The sequence below is a fragment of the Oculina patagonica genome, chromosome 12 (assembly GCF_052425735.1).
Source record: "Oculina patagonica isolate OP01 chromosome 12, crgOcupat, whole genome shotgun sequence".
In the NCBI taxonomy this organism is placed as follows: domain Eukaryota; kingdom Metazoa; phylum Cnidaria; class Anthozoa; order Scleractinia; family Oculinidae; genus Oculina; species Oculina patagonica.
Window position 1 is genome coordinate 30,577,625 of NC_135769.1, and position 23,014 is coordinate 30,600,638.

Consider the following 23,014-nt stretch of genomic DNA (forward strand, 5'->3'; position numbering starts at 1 on the left):
CAATCACATATCGCCCGATAGAAGAAATAGAGCATGCATCAGAGACACCTGTTTCTCGCGCTGTTTGAAAAGCAACAACTTAAAAAAAGGGTCACCACCAAAAAAGTCCTGACCAAACGGCAACGCAAGTAGACGCAAGTTGAAAACTTGCGTCTACTTGCCTCTCCGTTTGGCCAGGACTTGCGTGCGCTTGCGTACACTTGTGTTGACTTGCGTTCAATTTGATCGAGATCAAATTTGCACTTTAGTTCACGCAATTTGTTCACCATTTGGCCACCCAACGCAAGTCAATGCATTTTTTTGCAGCTTACTTCAAATTGTGAATTGTTAAATGACTGTTTGCAAACTTGAATGCACTTGCGACTAAACTTGCGTGTCCGTTTGGCCACCCAACGCAAGTTCGTGCGCAAGTTGAACTTGCGTCCACTTGCGTTTCCGTTTGGCCAGGGCTTAACGGATTACACAAGTCATTACTTATATGGGCGCCTTCCATTTGTCAGAACTGGCTGGCCAGACCGGTATATTCGAGAACAGAATTCCGTTGTTAATCAGATTTGTCCTGTGAAAATAGTCAAGACCAAGACACCAGACCAGCCGGCCACTTCTGAAAAATAGTACAAATGGATAGCGCCCATAGTTAACTACAAGCTAGCGTTTCTGTGAACCAAAACAAATTGATTTGTAAACTGTCAGTTTAACTTTTATTTGATCCAAAATTTCACTCTTGTATTAAAGTTACAGTCGGCTTGTACCTTCTCCATCTTCTGTATCTACACGTCACAATAGTTGCACTGATATTATTAGCAATAGACCTGGTGCAAAAAAAAATGCTACGGCGTATGAATTACGTAACCTTTGCCAAGTTAGCTAACTATTTCATTATTTACTTCGAGTTCGTTAGTTAGTTATTTGGAACGGAAGGACTCGTCAAAATGACAGAACCTTCCCTTTCTCCAAAATGCAACTTCGTATTTTCTCTTTGTTACATAACTAGGCTACGAAAAGGCTTCATTTTTCTCAGGGGAAGTGAGCGAGCACGCGACCATGAAAGAAAATCGCTCGGACGAAGAGACGAGACGCGCGCGCGAAATGATTTTCTCGCGCGCACGCACACTAGACGGACGCTGAAGAAAATGACGCCTTACTGTAGTCTAACCCACAACAGATAGATATAATTTATCACACTTCGGACTTATGTATATCAAATATAATAATAAAAAAACGTTCAGCTGTACAAATGATGAGCACACTATATGATTCTTGCAAATAGATAGCTTAATATCTACACTTATCGCTTAAATACGGGCATAAATTTCGCATCGCGCTTTGAACACATGTAAAAATACCAAAACTAGTCACTTAGATAGGAGTTATACATATATATCTTTTTGAGAAATCAGCATTTTTCTCCTCTGAATTTAAGCTGAAAATGAGTTAGTCTACACAAATTGCAAGGGCCTACACGAGTCGATAGTTTATTTTTTACAAAACTATAAAAGCCGCAGTTCTTCCCGCACCACTGTGACGTCACGCGACCATGGCCTGGCACCAATACTGCGTGACATAACCAGCGTGACATCAGAACGACGTGACTTGTCTAGTCAGCTGCTGTTATCTTTGCTTCCTCAGAGGCGGTACCAAAGGCTTGATTATCCCATCCCCTGGTGGTGGGGGTACTCCAGCGTAGCGCTCCCCAGGGGCAGGGGGAGCGGGCGGTAGAAAATCTTCGTCGTCCGAAGGCGCTGATATGGTGTTATCGAAATCGCTAAGAATGTCCTCTATATTTAACCCCCCTGGTCCATTGGACATGGGGGAAGGAACCAAATCTAAGTCGTAATCTGGCGGACCGGACAGGGGTAATGTCGGGGGTGGGTCACTCGGCGGGGGAGGGGGAACAATCGCAAGATCATAGTCCACATTTCCGCTGTTTTTCCAAGATCCCTTTTTAAGCCTTGTGTTCGTCTTCATTGAATTACGCGAAGTTTTTTTAATATTAGTGTCCTCTATTCCTTCTTGCCAGCCTGAGGGTGGATTCACAGTCTGGATATCAAACGCCAAGCTCACAGTTTGTGGATCGTTGTTATTGTCGAGTTCTTTGAAGTGAACGGGAGGTGGAGGAACGATTTTGAGATCCAAGGAATCCACGCTTGTTTTTGAAGGTGATCGTTCAGATTTGCCATCCATCCACTCCAACGGAGGAGGGGCAATGATCCCAAAAGAATCTGTTCCATTTTGGGACCCAGCTCTTTCGCGATCTGGAGAAACTGAGCCAGATCTTACCCCGTAAGCTCTGGGGACGAGAGATGTTAATTTTGGCGGTGGAGGAGGTTTAAAGCTTGGCGGCCCGTTTACGTCCTTATTTTGGTTCAGTTTGGAACCGAATTGAGGTTTTCGCGGTAAATCAGGCTTGGTCGACACAGCAGTATCAGAATCTCGACTTGGAATTTCGTCCTTGTCAAAGCGCTCCAAGACACCATTAACTGGACTGTAGGAATTCAAACGGTTCCCTTCATTCGGGCTTTGCGTCGGGTGTGTCGTTTCCTCTTTTGTCGCATCTGCTATGGAAGATACTCTTGGGGGAGGTGGTGGTTTAAACCGCGGGGACCTTTCTAAGTTTGGCGATGAAGATGTTGACGAGGGAGCAGAGTCGGATACAATTTTAGCCGAGGCAAGTCGTGGCGATCCGGGCAACACAACTGGAAGTCGCGGTGAACTTGGCGACACAGGAGATTGAAGTCTACCCTCGTCCGACGGGGCATCTTGATTTGGGACACGCCCTTGTGTATTTTTGGGCTGGTATGGGGCAGGTTTGGGGGGAGGTTTTTTGACAGGACTTGGATCAGATGGAGTTTGCAGTTGTGAAGCATCTTGTACTGTGTTCTTTTGCTTGAAAGGAAGAGGTTTGGGAGGCGGGGCACGTTTTATATCCTCACCACTTTTGGTTGGCAAATTACGAACGACGTCCGTCGTGAAATACGCCTCAACTTCGGGTGTCGCAACGGTATCTTCCGCCTCAGAATACAGAGTTTCGTTGTTAACAAGTGGCCTGCGGAATGCTTCTTTCACTTCTGCGTACTCTGCATCGTTTTTCGCAGAGGAAGAAGAGGCTACAGACGCGCTAGACAGGCTAACGTTACGAGCAGGGGGCGCTGGACCCCTATCCCTGAACGGGCTGGGCGGTGCCGGGGGCATGTCTTTTCTGCTTTCAATGCGATGTTGATGAGGTGGTGTCGCAGGAGCTATAGGTGATTTTTCCTTTCGTGGTTCTACAACTTCGTACGGATTTTCTACATCACCTTGAGAAGTTTCCCCAGGGCTCGCGCTGGTCCTCAATGCATTAAAACGATTTTGCTTTGGAGACGCTTGTGGGGAGCTGTCGCGTATCGGTGGGGGTGGGGGTGGGGGCGATAGAGACGAAACGTCTTCATCTGTATAATAACGGTCAGGAATGACTGGTGACTCTTCGATAATGGCGTTTTCTTCCTCCGTTTTCTCAGTTACACTGGGAGCTTTGTTCTCGCTGGTGAAAAAAGACTTGGGCTTCTTTTGGGACATGTCAGGTTTAGAATAAGCAGGTATCTCTTGCTTTCCGCCTTCGAATAGCGACTTTATACCTTTCACGCCACCATTCGGGGAGGTACTGGGCACTGTTTTGCTCACTGCTGCGTCGCTCTTTAGTTCAAGTTTCGGGAGTTCCTCTTTGCTCGATTTCCCGTCCGTTCTGATTTCTTCATAGTCACTTACACGCTTGAGGGGTGCCACTTTACTAGGCTTCTCATTTCTAGCCGTTGCTGAAACTGGGCTTTTAGGGGCGCTAAGCTCTTTGCTGCGATCAAAACCAGGCGATTTCGGTTTTGTCTTCGGCGGCGGTGGTTTAGGTTTGGTGGGCACCGGTGGCTTAGCGCGCTCTATGACAACCTTTGAAGATTCTTGTTTCGGCGGGGACGCGCTAACATCCACGACAGTCCAAGTTGCAGCGGTACTCGGCTGCGGCTCGGCAGCTTTCGCTTCTGTGTCAACTGATGGTCCACGGGGTGAAGACAACGGAGAAAACACGTCTTCACTACTGCTCTGACTCTGAAGGCGCTTCTTAAATTGAAATTCTTCTAAGCTCTTCTTCAGTTCACCTTTTTGGTCCAAATCAGGATCGCTCATGCTGCGTTGTATTTGCAGTTGCTTTGCACGTTCCTAAGTGAAACAAAACATTTTTTTCAACATTCTTTTAAACAAACATTAATTTTAACTCTTTTAGCATTCTTTTAACAATCTTTTTACACATATTTTTAACTTTTTAATTTATGCGATTCAAATGTAATGTTCAAATTTAGGTCCATTTATCACATGGTTTTTTATCCGTCGAAGAGAGCAGACTGGCTGCTGATAGCTTATAATTTTTAAACAAATTTTTACCAGAGAACGCCTTTTACAATTTTATTTTGAAACAAAATAGCCTGTGTACAGCCGTCCCGCTCCGCTCAAAGAAATCGCGGAGTTGGATGGCTGTACACAGGCTAAAACAAAACAGTGTATTGGTAAATGACAGTACCGAATTTAGTATGATTTCGAGATACGGTAGACAATACCTAGACCAAAGAAAACTCGACAATAACGGTGTGATTTTTTAGAACAGTACTCGACTTATGACAGGCACCAGGAGTACAGGAACCCATCAGGAAGTAAGGATGACTAGCGATGGCCAGGATGGAAATGGATTGAAAGGAAGGATCATTTCTTGTGTGTATGAAGTAGAGAGAGAAGCCGGAGAGATAAGTCTTAAGAAGTAGGGGCCAGTTACAGTGCGTAGGGCAGGGGGGGGGGGGGGGGAGGGAGGAGGAAAAGGGAGGGGGGAGGGTAAGGAGTGAGTGATTAACGCCAAAACATAAAAAAAATATATATAAACACTTTAAAAGTGCACTTTTTCCGTACCCCCCCCCCCCTCCACCACGAAAGAAAAGAAAAAGAAGACAAGAATGAAAGGGACCTTTCAAGTCCCAGACACTTAAATAGGGCAGGAAAGGAGGAGTGATCGTGGTGCGGTATGCTATAAATGCGTACGAACCTCTCTTTGTTTTTCTCGTTTAGCTTGTTCTTCCTTCTGCTTCAACTTGGATAAATTCTCTGCATGCGCCCTCTGTGGAATAAAAAAGAGGGATGAATAATTGGCCACAGAATATTCCTAACAAAAACTATAGAACATATATATTAAACAGCAAAAAGGTATGTATTCATGTAATTCTGGCAAACTTCAAAAGATTGACGGTCAAGTCTAAGACGCGAATGAAGTAACCAGCTCGGCTCCATCAAAAATCCTACAAAACCACCTGTTCTGCGGCTGTACAAACCCTGCTTCTGATTAAGCTTTTAATTTCGGCATCGTTTTAATCCGATTCTTAGTAGTCAGACGATACGCAAAACATATCAAACTCTGCTATGCAAACGCGTTTGCTCCAGACGAAATTCTTCCTTGGAAAGGCAAAGCTTCGTAGGAGAGTCTACGAAGGCTATTTACATACAAACAGCAATTAGGTCACTCACCTCAAAATTCATAATAAAGGCAGCAAAAATACCAAAGAAATCTTCTGTGGTGGCAGACGTCGGTTTTTCCCCAAAGAATTTCACCGTTTCTCGGAACTCCTTTGTCGTCTTTTCTTGCAAGCTGAGCAGATCATTCAGTTCCCCTTCAGTTTCATCAATAATGCTCTAGAAGTTCCAACGAAAACGTTTTAGCTTTCATCAGTATTATTACAGAAAATTAACAATGCATGTTAATTTTATGCACCTTAATTTAAAGCATTGTTAATTTATTTAACACTAATTTACAGCAAAGTTACATGAATTCTACCTCTGCGTGATAGTCAGTCAGTCGACATGTCGTCATTCAATATTGATTTTAAAATGTTTTTAGTTTTGTAACGTTTGTTTTGTCCAAGGGTAAATGGAGGAGCTGCTCACTTCGATTTTCTTGTGTTTTCTTGGTATTCTGTTGTTGCACGTTGTTGTTTTGTCTTGTCAAAAAGGCAGGTAGTTATATAAAATTTTTACCCATCAAGCATCAAATTCGCGTTGATTAAATGCATGCAAACGTATATCACACGGAAATTCGCGTTAATTTAATGCATGTAAAGATAACTTTTCAAAAATTCACGTTAATTTTATTACGCGTAGATTTTGTTCGCGTTGTTAAAATGTTTCGTTATATTTCTATAATAAGGTACCATTTAATAAGTGTTCATACAAGGAATAGATTCAGGTCTGTGTCTGATAACATTCGTTTACGCACGTCCGCTTTTTTGTTTTGTTTCAATTTATTTCACTTTGTGCCTAACCGCGAATAATCTTCGTCAGTTTAAAAAAAACCATAAAGAAATGTAACTTTTAGGCACACTTTGTATGTTTTCTTACATTGAAGTTAAATAAAGGGTTACAGTAAACAGACAAGATCTAAGGCTAATTCAAAACAACTGTTGCAGCGAAATGTGTACAAAGAAACCCTTTGACAACTCGAAGCCAAAACATAGCTGGTGGTAACCGCGGGCGAACATGTAACCGGTGACCAGAAAGCGCGGGAAAATGGAAACACGTGGCAAGAGGGTAAAGTGGTCTTTTATCTGATTGGCTAAGATCTTCAAGCAGCTTTATTTGATTGGTTAATTCTAACTCATAAGAAAACCTCAGCAGTACAAAGAAAATGTAAGACTTACCTTCACCGCCAGAGAAAAGCGATCATTTGGATCTTGCGATTTAAGTGATCGGAAGGCTCCAAGGTCTTTTTTCAGCTCCTATTTGAAAAGAAATGAATTAATCCGCAAGTGCAAACAGAAAGAAAAACCTTCAAGTTTGAAATAACATACCCATTTGAACAGAATAACAAATCCGAACGGAATAACTTGTTACAAACCTGCATTCCAGCCGATAAATCTTCTACTTCACATGAGACCATTTGCCCTGACACTAACAGAAGAAAACAGCAAAAATCAAAACAGGAAAAAATTGTCAAGTTTTTCCACTGAACACCTGTGGGGGGTGACTCTCATATGAAAGTGACGGGGATGCTCGTCGTCTCGCTTAGGGGTGTATATTTTGGATTTTTGGTCTCGCTTAGGGTGTTCCGGGCAAAACGCCAATATTTTTTAGCCATAATGGTCTCGTTTAGGGTTACACACGAAGAAAGATACAAATATAAATTCTATTCTTAGTTTAGTGGTATCTTTTAGGGGTCAAAAAAACTTGAGCCACACCCAGATTGGTCTCTTTTAATTTTTTCAAAATTTCTGACGAGCATCTCCGTCCGTTTCATATAGGAGTCCCCTCCCCCGGGTTGTTGGTCTTCCGATACGAAACAAGCTTCTAAACTAATCAAAAGGGCCACAATCACATCCATGTGTAGTTTAGCTTCCAACACGTGATTATTTTAACTTCTCCACATTCCCAGACAACGATTTCAACTTTTACAAGTTTACACGAGTCTCTTTACTTTCGTCGCAACTTCATTGGTTAAGAAATGTTGCCTGTGCATGTAAGAAGCCAAATGCATCTTGCATGCGATAAGTGCTTTAACAAACTTGGAAAATGGAAAAAACCTACCTTTTGCAGCCGTTGGAACCGAAGGAATTTCCTCCTTGATGTTCAAAACTTCGGGACATTTTGATTCGATTGACTGCACTAAAAAGTGCAAGAGCGTCGACTTGTTATCTGACGTTTTAGTGTTGCTGAGCTAGAGAAGATAAAAAAGAATCAAAGGAGGAATGAAAAATTAAAATATATATGAATAAAGGACAGAAAAGGAAGGAAATAATGAAAAAAGAGAGAAATTAAACATCAAGCAAACCGTTTTTAATGAGTCACGTTAGCTACGATGCGAGTATAAAAGGGACCTTCAGATCGGAGTACGAAGACGAGATCGACTACAAGTACTGACGACTTTTGAATTTCAATCCAGTTACGTTCCTAGAGCCTTAACTCCTTCCTGTTGCTGACGGCAGACCAGTTAAAAAGAATGCGATCAGTACGCGATTGGTATGAAACGTGATAATCAAAAGCATAAGCACTAATTTTGAAAAGTCGTAACCGTACTAACTCCGATCTGAAGGTTGCTAATATTGAATAAAAGGGAGCATTTGACGTATAATAAATTATAATAAATTTATGACTACAGACACGCGCGGGTACTGCCTTGATTTATCTCCAAATTCTCAGTACTTACATGTAAAGAAATGTATGGAAATCTGTTAGGAGATGTTACACTTATACCTTGTTCAAATACTCAATCTTGAAGGCAGCAGCTGATCCTATTCTCATGTTGCCTTTGTTCATGTAATTACCCATCTTCAACACCAGCTGAAAATATCAGACAAACACAGCGATTAAGTGTGAGAAACAGTGCCGGCAAATGCTTATGAAAAAAGTGATCGTCTTATGATCGCTACAGCATTTTAATCGTTTCAAGAAAATCAAGCCACACTGCTAGGAGCGGGAAAACTCCATACCTCTAAGACCTTCTGCAGTTTAGGACTTTTCCTCAGCTCTTCTGAAGCATCCAGAACAGATTCCAAATCCTACAAAAAAAAAAAAAAAAAGATTATTACTAAACGATTTCCACTAATCCAACGAAAACATAATAAGCAAAGACGACTGTGTTCATCCTGACTTATGACGCAAGTTTGCAGTAAACTTTGCTGGTTTCCAAACTTCTCAGCCAATGAAAAAGTAAACAAAAGCACGTGCAATTTTTCGACATGCTGCTATTTTAACGTCTCCGCCTCGACGACTAACTTGCTTAGTGATTGACCAGTTGCAAGCAACTGGAACCCAACAAAAATATGTCAAAATTTGTCAAAAAAAGAACAAAAACTAAATTGAGTACATTATTTTTTAAGGTACATGTATGCTCTACTTCTTACCGGCTTGATTTCTTCCACTTTGTCAGCAAAACGAGCTTTAAAGAGTAAGGCTTTCAGACGCTGTTTGTACCAGGACACTTTGCTCATCTGCAACAGTGAAAAATGCATAAATTTCAGCATCGACTGCATTTTTATCAAATTTCAGGCGTTATGCAATAAACTTAACAGAACACATTTTTGTAGCTGCCCGTAATTTTAGCGGAGAATATTCTGCACGGCAACACCATAACGTCCATCACTTGGATGAATTGAATGACTTAACACATCAAAAGAGATGCTTTGAGTAATAAACTGTAAAACTTAGTCATACGTACTTCATAACAAAACCTGTCTGCCTTGTCCAACTTGGAAACATCGTCAGCAAAATACTTAAATTTCTGAAGCTGAAACAATAGAGACAAGAAACTTGTTTGTTACCGGCTATATCAAGATGCTGGGCCATCAGACAATTATTTCTAAAGAAATTACATGTAATAGGAGGTTAACAAGTTGCGCTGTTTTTTCTTTCTTTTCCTAGCGAGCCAAAGAATGGAAATAAGGAGTGCTTTCCATTTTTAAAACGCAACCGGTCGGACCAACAGGAAGTGACCGTTGTAAAATGGAACGACATTTTATATAAGTGTTATAATTTTAGTTGGTTTACAGTTGTCTTTACCTCTTCTTTATCCGGAGCGTACAGGAGAAGTTGTTTCAAATGAGACTCACTAAACTTCTTTTCGTCCATTGCTAGAAGCGATTGTTTGATCTCCTCAAACGGTATTTTCAAGTGGCCCAATAAAATTGCTGTCGATCAAAATGAACACAAACTTATCAGCAAAGGCAACAACTAAAAACAAAACAAAAAAACAAAACAAAAACAGACGAGATATGACTTGTTACTCACAAATGTTGTAGGATTTCTTTGGATTCATCACTGCTGGTTTTTCTGGCTTCTTTTCATCTTTGCCTTGAGAAAAAAAAAACAAGAATATTACAATCACTTGACGTGTATAAGGTTTGGAAATTTGACAGACAATTTAGTGAGAAGACAAACTTACTTGATGCTCTCTGTATAGCGCTGAAACTCTGCTCGAGTTGTATAAATTCAATGACTTCTTCTGATGGCTCGTTGTGCCCCAACTGAAAACGAAAACAAGTACATTGGAAATTGAGTTGCAACAAAAGGAGGAACTGGGGAACAAGATTATGAGTGAGACAGCTTAGCTTTGAATTCTGTACGTTTACTTGGAAACAGAGTACTTATTTGACATCAAACCCTGGCTGGAAAACAGCTAAGCCAGGGTCTTAAACAGTGAAGCAAATTTGCAATTTCGTCATTCGCAGTCCATCTAATTCTTTCTTAAAATCACCCATCATTGTTCCTTTTTGGTTTTAAACCTACTGTACAATGTTTTTCTCCCTTAGTGCACTAAACGTTTGAGGTTTTCTTTCGTTGAAGGTAATTTAAGACACCGAAAGATGTCTGACGAGTCTGTTAGCAGAGACAAAACATGCGTTTCAGACTAGCCACAACTTCTTGCGCACTAAAACGGGAGTTGTGTTGAATTTTAGAGTTAACCGCTGTGCACAGAGACCATACCTGAGCCCACACTGTATCTTCCAGACCGGCAATACTCAGTTTTTCCCAGTTGACTCTTTTAAGCTGCATTTGTCCAGGGACATTTCCAAGGCCGCCCAGAGCTGGCGGTGGCGGAACTGTTGGTGGAGGAGGGGGAGGTGGTGGCGGAGGAGGGGGTGGGGGTGCTCCCATGGGGGGAGGTGGGGGAGGGGCGGCGCTTGTGCTTGCTCCATCTTGGTTCCCTGGGAAAAGAACACAGTTGAATGAATGAATGAATGATATGGGTTCTTATATAACACATTTACAAAGCTCAATGCGCTTCACAACAAGAACTGTGGGAGAGACCGGACTTATCAGGCGCCTTTGGCAGTAGTGATCCGTCCATGGGTATGATATCACCCCACCACCCAACCCAGAGATACATGTGAATAGAACAGATCACAACACCTGGAATTCCGTGCCCTACTCTTTACGATTAGTTTCAGTTCACCAAATTAGTTTTATACAGCACGTTTGAAAAGGTAAATTTTTAATACAACAACAGCATCAAATCCGCTCTCTTCTGTCAAACTTACTTGAAAAGAGAACGCGTTACAAGGGTTTAACATATTACAGTAGATCCCGATTTCTCACAACCTCGATTTCTTTAACCTTCCGATAACTAGAATCAAAAGTCAATTTCCTTGGATTTGCCACACAAAGTTGAACAATACAATTTTACTTCTAATTTCTTAAACCAATTTTCGTTCCGAGATATCGGGATTCGACTGAAGATCAACGCTTCACCTTACGATTTTTGTGTGTAACAGACGTACATACCTTCTGTTTCTTTTTCTTCATCATTGTCCTTTCGTCGTGCTTTCACTGCAGCATCTAACGGATTCTCTGCCTTGTTTGGAGAGCTTGGTTCACTACCATGATCTTGAACAAGGAAAAAAACAAAAACAGAAGGAAACAGCGATGAAGGAAAAAAAAACTGCCACATAGTGTTTACTGACCAAAATAACTCTTGTGCTCTTCACACGTACATCTTAAAGCAAACACAAACAATAATTTACAAATAAAGCAGGGAGAAGTCTAAGAACCCAAAAAAATTCGACACTTATGACGTATAACTCCACGGAGATATACGAGGTATCTGCGACTGGTTGCTATTGTTATAGACACGACACGGATCTGTGGAGAGCTACGTCATTAGTATGGAACATTTTTGGGCAAATCTGAGAAAAGAAAGGAATTGAGCCCAGAAAGAGAGGCAAAGAGGGCTACATTGTTAGTGGTGAGAAATAGCAATGATAGTAGTATATAATAATTAACATCAATAATACTACAGCTTATTTACCTCCAACCTCTTTCATTTCCGATATCATTTTCTCGCTCTTATCTAACGCTTCTTTAGTTTCCATCAACTCCTGAGTAGTGATGGCCAACTGATGCTGAATTTTCTCCACAGACTCTCCAGATGCCTCCCCAGAACCATCCCCAATACCACTATCCCCGCTCACTGAACGTGGGGTTGAAGTAACGATTCCTGCACCAGGGGATGTCGGTGTCCCGGGCTCGGGTGAGGATGCTGTTATGGGGCCATGATGGACCTGCGCTTGAGTCTGAATACTTGTTACACTGGACTTCCTGATCTCATCTGCTAATAATGCATCGGCCAGCTCTTCTGTTTAATGAGCAGAAAACAAAAGAAACAGCTTGATTTCTCTGTTCACAGCCTCTCTATTTTTCAATGCAGAAGAACGTAAGAGAAACAGGGGATGCGAAAAACGGGGGAGGGAAGGGGGTGTGCGAAAATGCCAGGAACATGAATTAAAAAGCACTTTTAGACTGGTTTCCTCTCCTACTCCTCCAATAGACATGTACCACAAATCCTCACAAAGCAGAAAGCATTTGCCAGTTATGAAACCATGGAAGATCGAATTTTTTCAATAAGCATCTCAGCATTTTTCTTGATCCATTCAGTTTGTCTCTAAGTGTCAGAGCAGTGTTAGTTCAGTGTTTAAACTGTATCAGCCGATGGCTCGATAAATTAACTGTAATGTGTGGCTTATATTCTCCAAACATTTCTTGGCGATTCACCTAACTGTTTTGCAGATAAGATGGCTGCAAAATGCACTAAGATGTCTAACACACTCATGTATAAATCAATTGAACTACTCAGTGTAAATGAGCAAAGTGTCAACACTTTGTTTTGTGGCATTTACATTGTTCAGTTTGTACTTTACTCAGTTTCCTCAACCCACCCCTCCCCCTTCCCATGTTCACATGCCCTACAGCACATCACAGGTAGCTTAATCACAGTATTCTGCTAATAAATCCCCCTCTCACGGATTCTGTTCTCTAGAGCGTCCAATATAAATTTTATGGAACTTAATCTTACCAAGTCCTGCAAGATCAAGATCTACATCGTCGTCGTCCCACCCTGAATCAGGCGTACCATTTCTGGATCTTGTGTCACGCACTGGCACAGTATCCAGGTCTGATCCTGCCAAACAGTAACAAATCTGTCATTTTTAAATTTTATTTACTGGTATGGGCTTCTATTTTCTTTTCTTTTGCTTCTAGCAAGAAAAAACTATTTAACACCTGAATGCAGCTATCATGGGAGAGTGGAGGTTTTTACTTTAACGTCGAGCAAGATTACTTCAGTACATGAGGTAATTATGATAAAATATCTGAAACAAAGGAGACTAAGGGAGAACAGCATACATTTTCTGTATGATGTCAATTCCTTTCAGCCATATTGTCAAATTGTAGGACAACTGCTTTCAGTTAGATATCGAAATGGCTAAAAGATCAAATGAAAAATAGCAATGTGCCACCTACCATAACCAAATCCAGGACTAAGTCGACCCCTGGCGGCACCTGATGAAGGCCAGTGACCATACGGCTCCTCAGATACAGCTACAAAATAAAAAGAGTGCACAAAGTCACATGCATTTAATCTAGAATCTGGTCAGAGCCACATGGTCTCACTCTGATTTTTTTTCCTTGCTTTCAGTACAAGTGACATGGTGCATTTCAACTTCCTCCTTACCTGCTCCAGGCGTGGTATTGCGAGGTCTTGGTGCATCTGCAAGCCGCATGGCCTGCACTCTGTACAGTACATCAACAACTTCATCATTGTTGGTATCCAGACTAGGAACAACACCAGCTAAAAAAAAAAACAAAAAAACAATCAAACTTGTAAACAAATAATGACTGGCTTGAAAGGCCTATCTTACATGTACAGTGTAGCTAAATAAACCAACAGATTCCCCATTGTGCCCTCTCAGTTCCTCCCTGGATCAAAAGATGTCTGAGATTCGACTCAAAAAAAGGAAAAACCAATAAGGCACTTCATGGACCTCTGCAAAGCTACATGGTTAAGGTAAAGGCTTTAGGTTGAATCTCAGCTGATACATTAATGTACTTGTCCATGTATCACTTGAGCAAAGAGCTGGCTGATAAGAAAGGAAATGTCTGTAAAATGAGCCAAGTGTACTCAAGCTCCTCTTTCCAGTTTTAGAAATACAGTATCCAGACAAATGTACATAATTGCACAAATTAAAAAATATATATATTTTTCACATACTGTCCATTTTCCTAGAGATCATTCTTGCAGCTGCTCTGTCAAATGCTTGCTGCTCTGCGTCAGGCAGAAGCTCACTCAAGTAGTGCAACATCTGCAGCTTGGCTCCGTCATCCAGCACAGGCTCCAGTGCGTTGATAAGTCTCTGCACATTTCTGTCTTTACTGTATTGATTAAGGCTTTGTTTGACGACAAGTTGTTCACCACGTGTGAGAAGTTGACTCATCTGTTGAATGGTAATTAAAAATATCTGTTTCTTAAAATTTCTTACTTAAGGGGTTACACAGTCTAGGACCTAAAAAATTAGGTTTTGCATAAAGTTCATGTAACCAAGAGTACCTTAGGTTTGACAAACAGATTTCTTTTCAAGTAAAAATCCCTTGAATACAGTCATGCAACTGTAATTTATTATCACTATATGAAATTTTTTTTACTTTGCATGTAAAATTCCTCCATGAGGGAGGGTATAGAAATTTTCTGGAACACAATCTGATTGATAAAATAAATGTGTGGTTCCAGAAAATATCCATACTCTCCTTGTGGAGGATCATTGGAAATTCTGAGGGGGAGGAGGCTTTAAAGACCCAAAACTTTTAAAACCTTATGTGGGGGGAATATGATTGGATATTTTCTGGAACACAATGGTATACCTGCCAACTCTCATGCCTTAAGCGTGAGTCTCACGCCCGGCCTGCAAGTTGAAAACTTCGATCTCATGCCAACTCACGCTTACAGCCAATTTCTCATGCCTTGTCGAAAAATGTGAGTAATTACAACCATAACTAACACACTTGCCAAAAAAAAGTAAACTCAAACCAATGCAAGAAAGAAAACTACATGGTAAATGTCTTGAGTAAATGACAATACTTTCTCGAAAATTTCAGAGTTTTGACAACAAAATTAATGCACTGGGAATGACGTTGTGTTTAGCAAAACACGTCCTTGGTCTGGAACCGGGATTCTTTTGAAACGTCTTGGGAATACTTCGGACTTCTTCAGAAATAAAAATCTTCGGACATGGTTGTGTCATTTTCAGGAATCCTGGCCCTCTCAGGATAAAAATCTCACGCCTTTGACCCAGAAAAAGTTGGCTGGTATACAATATGGTACAATTTTCATCTCAAAGGTTTAAACCTACCTGGATTTTGAACTGCCTGGCAAGCGATCGAAGATCATTCCTGTTGTATGGTCCTGCTCCATTCATGAACAAATCGCTTCTCAATGAAAAAGCCTTCGATGCCATAGATGAACACCTTGACACTGTTGCAGGTCTTTCATTTTCAAATGTAACAGACAGCTGCGATGACTTGCTCGATGATGGAAGTGATGACAGTGATGACTGGTGTTTTAACGCACTCATAGGACGCCACTGAACCAAAAGGGTTGGCTGTGAGCCACTTCCCTTCAAAAGCTGCACAACATGATGGTGTGACTTTCCCCTGGAGTGAAATCAATAAATGCCATAACGGTGTAAAAAATAAGTTTAACAGGTTGCCCTTTAGGCAAGATGGGTACGTTGTGCACTAGCTTAAAGTTGAGTTCCAGTTTTTAGAGCAAGGTGTCAATAAGGAATTCCAATAAGTCGGTAGCTGTTAATTTGCCTCACCAAAACATCAGAACTTTTCTATTACATGTACTACATGTAATTTGTTGGGTCAGGGAGCTGACCTTGTTGGGTCAAAATATCCAGAAAATTGCTTTGTTAACAATAACGGTTTGTTTTTAGCTACTGACACTTCTAAAGGCAACACTGTTCACATTATGAACTTACTATTATTGTTAATATTTATTGCAATGTCCACCACATAACGTGTTTTTGCTTTACCTGACATTTAATCCATTTATTTCTAAAATGTGATCTCCAGCCTTAATCCCAGCCTGGGAAGCTGCTCCTCCTAAATAAATGAGAAAGACATGACTCAACTCTGAGCAACTACATGTAGTAAGTGATGTAATGAGTACTCACATTTTTTTGGACAATGTGTGGTTCCAGAAAATATCCATACCCCCACCACGGAGGGAATTGGAAATTCCAGAGGGGTGGGGGGGTCAAGGGCCCAGGAAATTCCGAAGAGGAGGGGGGTTGCCAGTGAAATTACGTTTCCAGACAGTCAAGTTTGATGCAGTGCAAACTAGTTTCAAAAATCGTTTCTTACCTACTCTACAAATGTTTTACATAGCAAAAATAGCACCCTGGGTTCTTGATTCACAATCGCTTTACATTTAAAACGGGTTTTCTTTCTCCTGAAAGCACACTGAAAGCAAATAATTTCACTGAAATCCTCCATGTTCGTTCGTGGATGCGGCCGCCATTACTTGTTACCAGTCCCCCGAAACTTGTCACGTGGTTTGACCGAAATGCACTGGTGTCAAATATTGCTTGTTTCACGTTCGATGGAAGGAAAATCGTCCTTGTTTGTGAAAAGTTTCACGTTTATTAGCGATGAAAATAGTGTAATGATGTCAGAAACTCGAGATTAACTTGTTCTTGTTATTTCTGGCTATTTGTTTGTAATTTTCCTGTTAAATTTTGCTTTCTCAGCGAGCATTAGCGATTTTCCGATCACGTCTACGGTGAATGTTTATATCAACACTTTTCAAATCCGTGTTCTGATACATTTAGCGGTTTTCTAAAGCGATTGGAATGAAAAGGGATGGAAGGTTATACAACAAGGTAATTTGGCAAGTGACTACCAGATATTTTGTCTGTTTGCTTTTGAGGAAATTTCTGTATTTTGTCTTCAACAGTACACGTATGTATCGTTTTAACATATCTTCCGATCGATCAGTTACACACTATAACTGTTTACAAGAGAGGTGGCCTAACATTTAGAGCATTGTACAATTTATATTTTTTCCAGAGGGGCTGGGGGGTACGCAATATACTTTTGGAAATTCCGGAGGGGTGGGGGGGTTTATTTTTCTTAACAAAAACGGAAATTCCAGAGAGGTGGGGGGTCTTACGTGAAATTCCCTCCGTGGTGGGGGTATGGATATTTTCTGGAACCACACAATAAGTTTTGAGCAGGAAATTATGTTCTCCTGACTGTTGACGCGACACTGGTCTACGATAGGATGCTACATCAGCCTTCCTAACACTTTGTTGACTTTTATACTCCTCCATGGAGAAAGTATTGTGACAGGGAAGACGGACAATTTTTTTTTTTTTGCCCAAGAACAATGCACAACAAAGAAAAATGGTTACAGGCAAACCCAGACCTCCTGATTCAGACAGTCCAGAGTACTAACCATTACAGTATGACCATATTTTTCACCACTGTAACGTATCACACAAAGGTTTTCTTGTCCAAGAATTCACTCAGTACATGCAGACCATGCTTACCTCTGTCAACAGTTTTGATGAACACCGGGGAGCTACCACTCAGCGTAAAACCAAAACCTGCACCAGGTCCCTCTCTTCTGACTTGCACAGGCCTGCAGCAAAATGGTAAGTGAAGATTACACCATGAGAAGTTACAATGTAGTTTGAAAATTTAGGTTGGACAACTAGCATGTAAATGACAATGTTTATTATAATTATATGTAGAGAACTTTTTGTAATTGTACTATTAAATATTGTTTTCTTTGTGTGTATTGCAATAAAAAAAGATGTTAATCATCAAAAACACCTAAAACAATGATCGACCTCAGTCAGCGCTTGACCCAAACCACTCAATCTGGAGTCCAACCCAATTACCATTGGACCACAACCTCTCAACCCTTCCCTCCAGCCCAAACTAATAAATCATTTTAATAAATAAAATCTGCTTTCTCATTGTACCAGCCAAGTATAAAATCTATACCCCAATGGGAGCAAACTACATGTTTTCAGGGCTACAAATAACAGTCAGTCATCAGACATTGGCGACTAAAATTTGCTCATGTCCAGCGAAATCCCAAGTGTGGTCGGGCAAGATGTCCAGACAATTTTTTTTATCGTAAATCAGTTTACGGCAACAATGAATAAAAATCTGCCGACAATGTTCACTTTTGTTTTGTCCAACCAAGATGTTGTCTCAGTAGGACATAAATAATGTCCTTTCAAGTGAAAAAAATTATTTGCAGCCCTGTGTTTTAGACAGGACTTTCTTTGCATGCTATCCTAACAAAGTACGGTAACAATCTTTTCAGACTTAAACACTACAGGTACTTACCTTGGAGGACCAGCAACCTTCTCTTGTGTTTGCTGTCTTGCAGCCCCCCTGGGCATGTATTGATTACTTGTTCCAACTGACCAAGTGCTGAAAGAAAATCGTAAAATAAATACACATCATCATTCATGATATTATGAGGAACATACTGTGCATAATGTCATGACTGTACAAGTCTTTCAGGACTAAGAAGTTTTAAGTCTGAATTCATCCAAGTGGCCCATACTGCTTGAACTTATCCCGAAGTGAAGTGACTAGACTAGACATATTTCTACTTCCCCCTGGATGGGATGCTAGTCCACCGCAGGGTCTTACCGTCCCATAAGCATATGTTTGCTGTTACCCATTTATACATCTGGTTGGCGAGAGGCACTATGAGACTAAGGTGTCTTGCCCAAGAACCATTAATTTTTTACCCAAGAACACAATGCATTAATTCTGGCCAAGGCTCAAATCAGTCAAGCACGCTAACCATAAATAGGCCACGGCACCTCCCAACAATTCTTGAACAGGTCTTGAATAGCAATTATTTTCAATTGGTTACATCACAGTTCACAAACATCATGCAAGCAGTCTGGTACACTGGGATATTGCTACACCGTGAACTTACCCAAACCGTCCCAAAGCGGCAGTGTTACTGCTGTTATAATCTGAAAATTCCAGATCAGAAGCACTTGAAAAATCCGGGAAAAAGTCTTCATCAGCAGGCTGTCTCTTAGAATGCATTATTTCGCCATTTATTCCAACAAGGATGTCAAATAATGGCTGTTCACTTTTGGGAGTGAAACTCCTAGTAAAAAGAGAGAGAAAATAATTAAACAGAGTAAACAAACTGGAGACTTGATTTTTTTTTTTCAATTTATTTTGTATTAGCAAAGATTCTTGATCAGTACATGAAAATGAATTTTGGAAATAAATTTCTATTAAATTTTTAATAGTCTACCTTATGTCTCGCAATAGTTTCCTCTCTACAGGTGTCCGTAAGATTCCTTTCAGGCTCTGCGCCAGTTGCTCAATGGATCTGTCTCGTGCATACTGATTAAGGGCCTTGATGAGCTGCTTTTTCTTGCTTTCTTCACCAGCTAGATAATAATTCATCTATAAAAATAAACAAATTATAAAGTGATTTTTGTGTGAAGCTTGCTGTGGTGTTACTTAAAGCAATTTAAAAATAATTATAGTAATAATAATAAAATTATAAAGTGGTTTTTGTGTGAAGCTTGCTGTGGTGTTACTTAAAGCAATTTAATAATAATTATAGTTATAATAATAAAAAGAAAGAAAAAAGTTGCAAAGCCCTTCTTAAGCTTTATATTGTCGCGATAACAATAATTTGTAGACCAATATCAAACCCTTCATAACTACTTACTTTCAGTATATGACCAATATTAATCAATAAATGATCAAGCATTTATTTAAACAGCCTTGGACACTTTACTTTCAGACTGTTTGCAGCTATTTTCAGAATATTAGCTTGATGTGGTTTCAGTCAATTGATAACTAAATGATCTTGTTTTTTGAAAGATGACTTATAATGCAATTTGCTCACTAGTTGTCTGCTAACATAACAAGCTGATACCAAGCTGCAGATAGCTAAATAAAACAAATTTTATCATTCCTAAATATCAGTCACCGACCACCCAGAATCCATAATGTGTATAATCAAAACATTCAGTCCACTATTCAGTATTCTACTCTTGCATTTTGTGCTTACCAGAAATGAATTCTTTGATTTTCTTAATGTCAGGAAGCATTGCAAAGCTCTTTGATAGTTTATTTTGAAACTGATACTGAAATAATATGTCTGTTTATAGTTCAAGACTATTTATACGATAACTCAGGAATTTAACAGAATAACTTTACTTAAAGCATAAACGCAACAACGCAATTGTGTTCTTTACAAGCAAAAAAATTAAACCTACTAATTAATTGCCTGCACGCTCTAAAAATGTTAACATATTAACCCCTATATTCCCTTTTGTTACAAAAATTAAACAATTTAATGGTACGTTATAAAATCCTAAAGCTATATAATCACAGATAGCGACTACAGGTGCACACAGAAATATAATTAATTGTTATGTACAAATAAAAAAACCTGAAGGTTGAACAATGCAATTAAATTCGTCTGAATTCCGATCTACAAATTATTTCTTTCTATGGGATATATCAAGGGCAAAGCTACTTATGAAAACGTAAATGACAGTTAAGATTGAAGCAATTTATAATCGCTTAGCAGAAGTAACAGAGTAAGCTTATGTTGTAACTACAACTCTATTAAATAAAAATAAACTTACTTCATGGCTGAAATGTCAACTTTTGTGTTTGATATCTACACAAAGACAAGAACTTTGATCAATAATAAATAACAATCTACCAACTGACCTGAACGAAAAAATCTCTCGCTCTTCTATACCGCGAGGAGGAACTTTTTCCTCCACGTTTGTCAGTTATTCCAATATCTGCAGCGCCTGCAATAAGCACTATAGAAATCGTTGGTCCACAAGTATCGATCATTTGTCCTACTTGATCCTCATTCATATGTCTCAAGTTAACACCATTTATACGAAGAATAAGATCGCCGCGCCGAATGCCGACATTTTGAGCCGGACTTCCTTGCTCTACTTCTGCAATGAACACGGGACCTTTGCCGCGGACAGCAAATCCAAAGCGACCTCTTCGACGACGCAGATCAAACGTTCGAATTCGAGAAATTACAGCGAGCGCTGGAGGAACTGTCCGCGATCGTTTAGCTAACAGGATTATTTCTTCTTTGCTTAATCCTTGAACGTTCTCCCCATTGACTTCGAGTATTTGATCACCAGGTTGAAGTCCAGCTCTTTGTGCAACGGAATTCTCGTCGACAGAAAGGATTACAACAGGCGCCCGTCCACCGACGGTAAAACCGAAAGCTTCGGGCCAATTTTCGTTCGTTTTCATGTTGATTAAACGAATTTAACCTAAATCTGAAGCTTCAATACTCCACTGTCCGTATCTCTGAGGCTTTTCACCACCACAAAGTCGGTAGTTGAATATCCAAAAATTGATCTGTTCTTGGATTAAATCATCCCGCTAATGACTCGACAGCCGAACCAGGTGTCGATTCGTAAACTTTCTACAAAACTTGTCCTACAAAGTCTTTGTGGACACTTTTCGCTTCAGTGATGAATTTAAGGGCTTGGAATCCTTGTTGTTGAAATCCAGTACAAGTTGATGACATTTAAAACAAGTGCAGTTCGGGACACGTTTTCGAGGACTAGCGCAATGTAGATTGACAGCAAGGTCAGTGACGCTAAAATTCGAAACCAAGCAACCAGAAACTCGTAGGAAGCCGATCAAGTTAGCAACGAAATCCCGCACAAAACCGCTAGAAAACGTTCTCCAAGACAATAATTCGTTTCGGTGAAGACTTTATCCTCGTTTTTCCAGTGAAGAATTCATCCACTTCACTCAAGTTGAAACTAAGAAACCGCCGTTGTTATAGTTCACTCGCAGCGCGAGATTACCGTAAAACAATTCACTTCTCTCAATTACGCTGTAATGTCCGCTCAGCAGTGTTCCTTTATGATTATTCATGCAAATAGCATGACGAATTCAGCACTTCCAGCGAAATTTGCATATCTTTAAAATTCGGAGCGCCGAGGTTGTCATCTTCACAAAAACGCACGTCGGAAGCGAGGAAATGCCAACACAAAACGCAATGAGAGCTTTGTACGCACCAGGAGAACACTGGGTATTTTTCTCAAGAGGCCTTCTGAATGTCACTTTTGGCGCACTTTTGAGGAATTTGAGAACAGCTCGGGACAAAATAAACATACTTTGATTGCTACCCTTGACCCTACGTCATATCTTAGAGACAAAAGCGCTGTAACGCAAACAATTTTTTTCATGAAATACGCTTGATAAAAGACCTTTAGCGGGGGTAAATTAATAAAAGTATTTCCTTCAGTGCGCACTAACAAAGCTGGTACCCAGATCTCCAGCAGCGGCTTTATTCCGCTACAACCACCAAAGGTTCTGCAAAACTTCAAAAGCTGTTTTCGCCATAATATTTATTCAAGGACATTGTTGTTCGATGTATTCGATACGTTTGTTTAACAAATTTTCCACGGCTGATTTCAACCGCAGGATCAAAACAATTAAAAACATTTTTGGAATGATGATTTATTTAACACTACACGATTTTATTATATCGTACATCTGAATTATTCAGAAGTGCACTACAGAAAGTTCTTATTTTTGTCATGATCCGAATGAACCCGGGGAATGAAGCATCAGAACTGTGTAACACCTCATACTTTTAACTTTTATGAATAATTTGTATGATCTCTCTCAAGTTCAAATATTATTTTCATATCATGTCAAATTACATTAAGCGAATCAACACCTTATTTTGCATGAAACGACAGATACTGAACAACCGATATGAAATTAACAAGAGCCTTGAAATAACGATTGCTCGCATGGATGTACATTAGCATTTCCATTTGTTTCGTTAAGTCGTTACCGGATATAATTATGAAACTGTGGCAAATAATTTTTGAATGGAATCCTTCTCTTGATTAAATTCGCCAAGTTGACGTCATTTTAATAAAGTGACGTCACAAGTTATAGCAGCTGAAAGTGTTTGTTTTAAATGTTGCCCTATTTTGTTAAAGTTTCTTTTTTGACTAGTGAATTTGACTTCCTGTCTTTGTCCAAGTCCATATGTGGCTTCTTCCTTGACTTGTTAAGTATAACAGAAAAACAGGGGATTTTCGTATATTATCCGTCCTCGTTGCGCAATGACATGCACCCTCAATTTTTTTTTGTCAAAGTGAAATCAGCA

General features: G+C 40.1%; 1 protein-coding gene across 1 annotated transcript; it reads right to left on the reverse strand.

Moving 5' to 3' along the window:
* Window positions 1-445: 445 nt before the first annotated feature.
* Window positions 446-21,903, reverse strand: LOC144633627 (delphilin-like). Its single transcript, XM_078492467.1, has 27 exons — window positions 20,572-21,903; window positions 19,130-19,284; window positions 18,797-18,976; window positions 18,190-18,276; window positions 17,379-17,470; window positions 15,861-15,930; window positions 15,174-15,474; window positions 14,039-14,261; window positions 13,502-13,618; window positions 13,291-13,368; window positions 12,845-12,949; window positions 11,801-12,127; window positions 11,278-11,379; window positions 10,480-10,700; window positions 9,938-10,019; window positions 9,784-9,846; window positions 9,556-9,683; window positions 9,215-9,283; window positions 8,901-8,987; window positions 8,487-8,555; window positions 8,251-8,337; window positions 7,585-7,714; window positions 6,899-6,951; window positions 6,702-6,779; window positions 5,536-5,700; window positions 5,060-5,131; window positions 446-4,188 (listed from the first exon to the last, which is right to left on the reverse strand). The coding sequence occupies exons 1-27, from the start codon at window positions 21,124-21,126 to the stop codon at window positions 1,612-1,614; spliced, it is 6,273 nt and encodes a 2,090-aa protein (XP_078348593.1). The 5' UTR covers window positions 21,127-21,903; the 3' UTR covers window positions 446-1,611.
* Between the last annotated feature and the right edge of the window lie 1,111 nt (window positions 21,904-23,014).

Coding starts and splice junctions, on each gene's coding strand:
- LOC144633627 (XM_078492467.1), bottom strand. CDS start 21,126: ATGAAAACGAACGAAAATTGGCCCGAAGCTTTCGGTTTTACCGTCGGT. Junction 17,471..18,189: donor AAGGTTGCTGGTCCTCCAAG/GTAAGTACCTGT, acceptor ATTTTGCTGCAG/GCCTGTGCAAGTCAGAAGAG. Junction 15,475..15,860: donor ATAAATGGATTAAATGTCAG/GTAAAGCAAAAA, acceptor ATTTCACTCCAG/GGGAAAGTCACACCATCATG.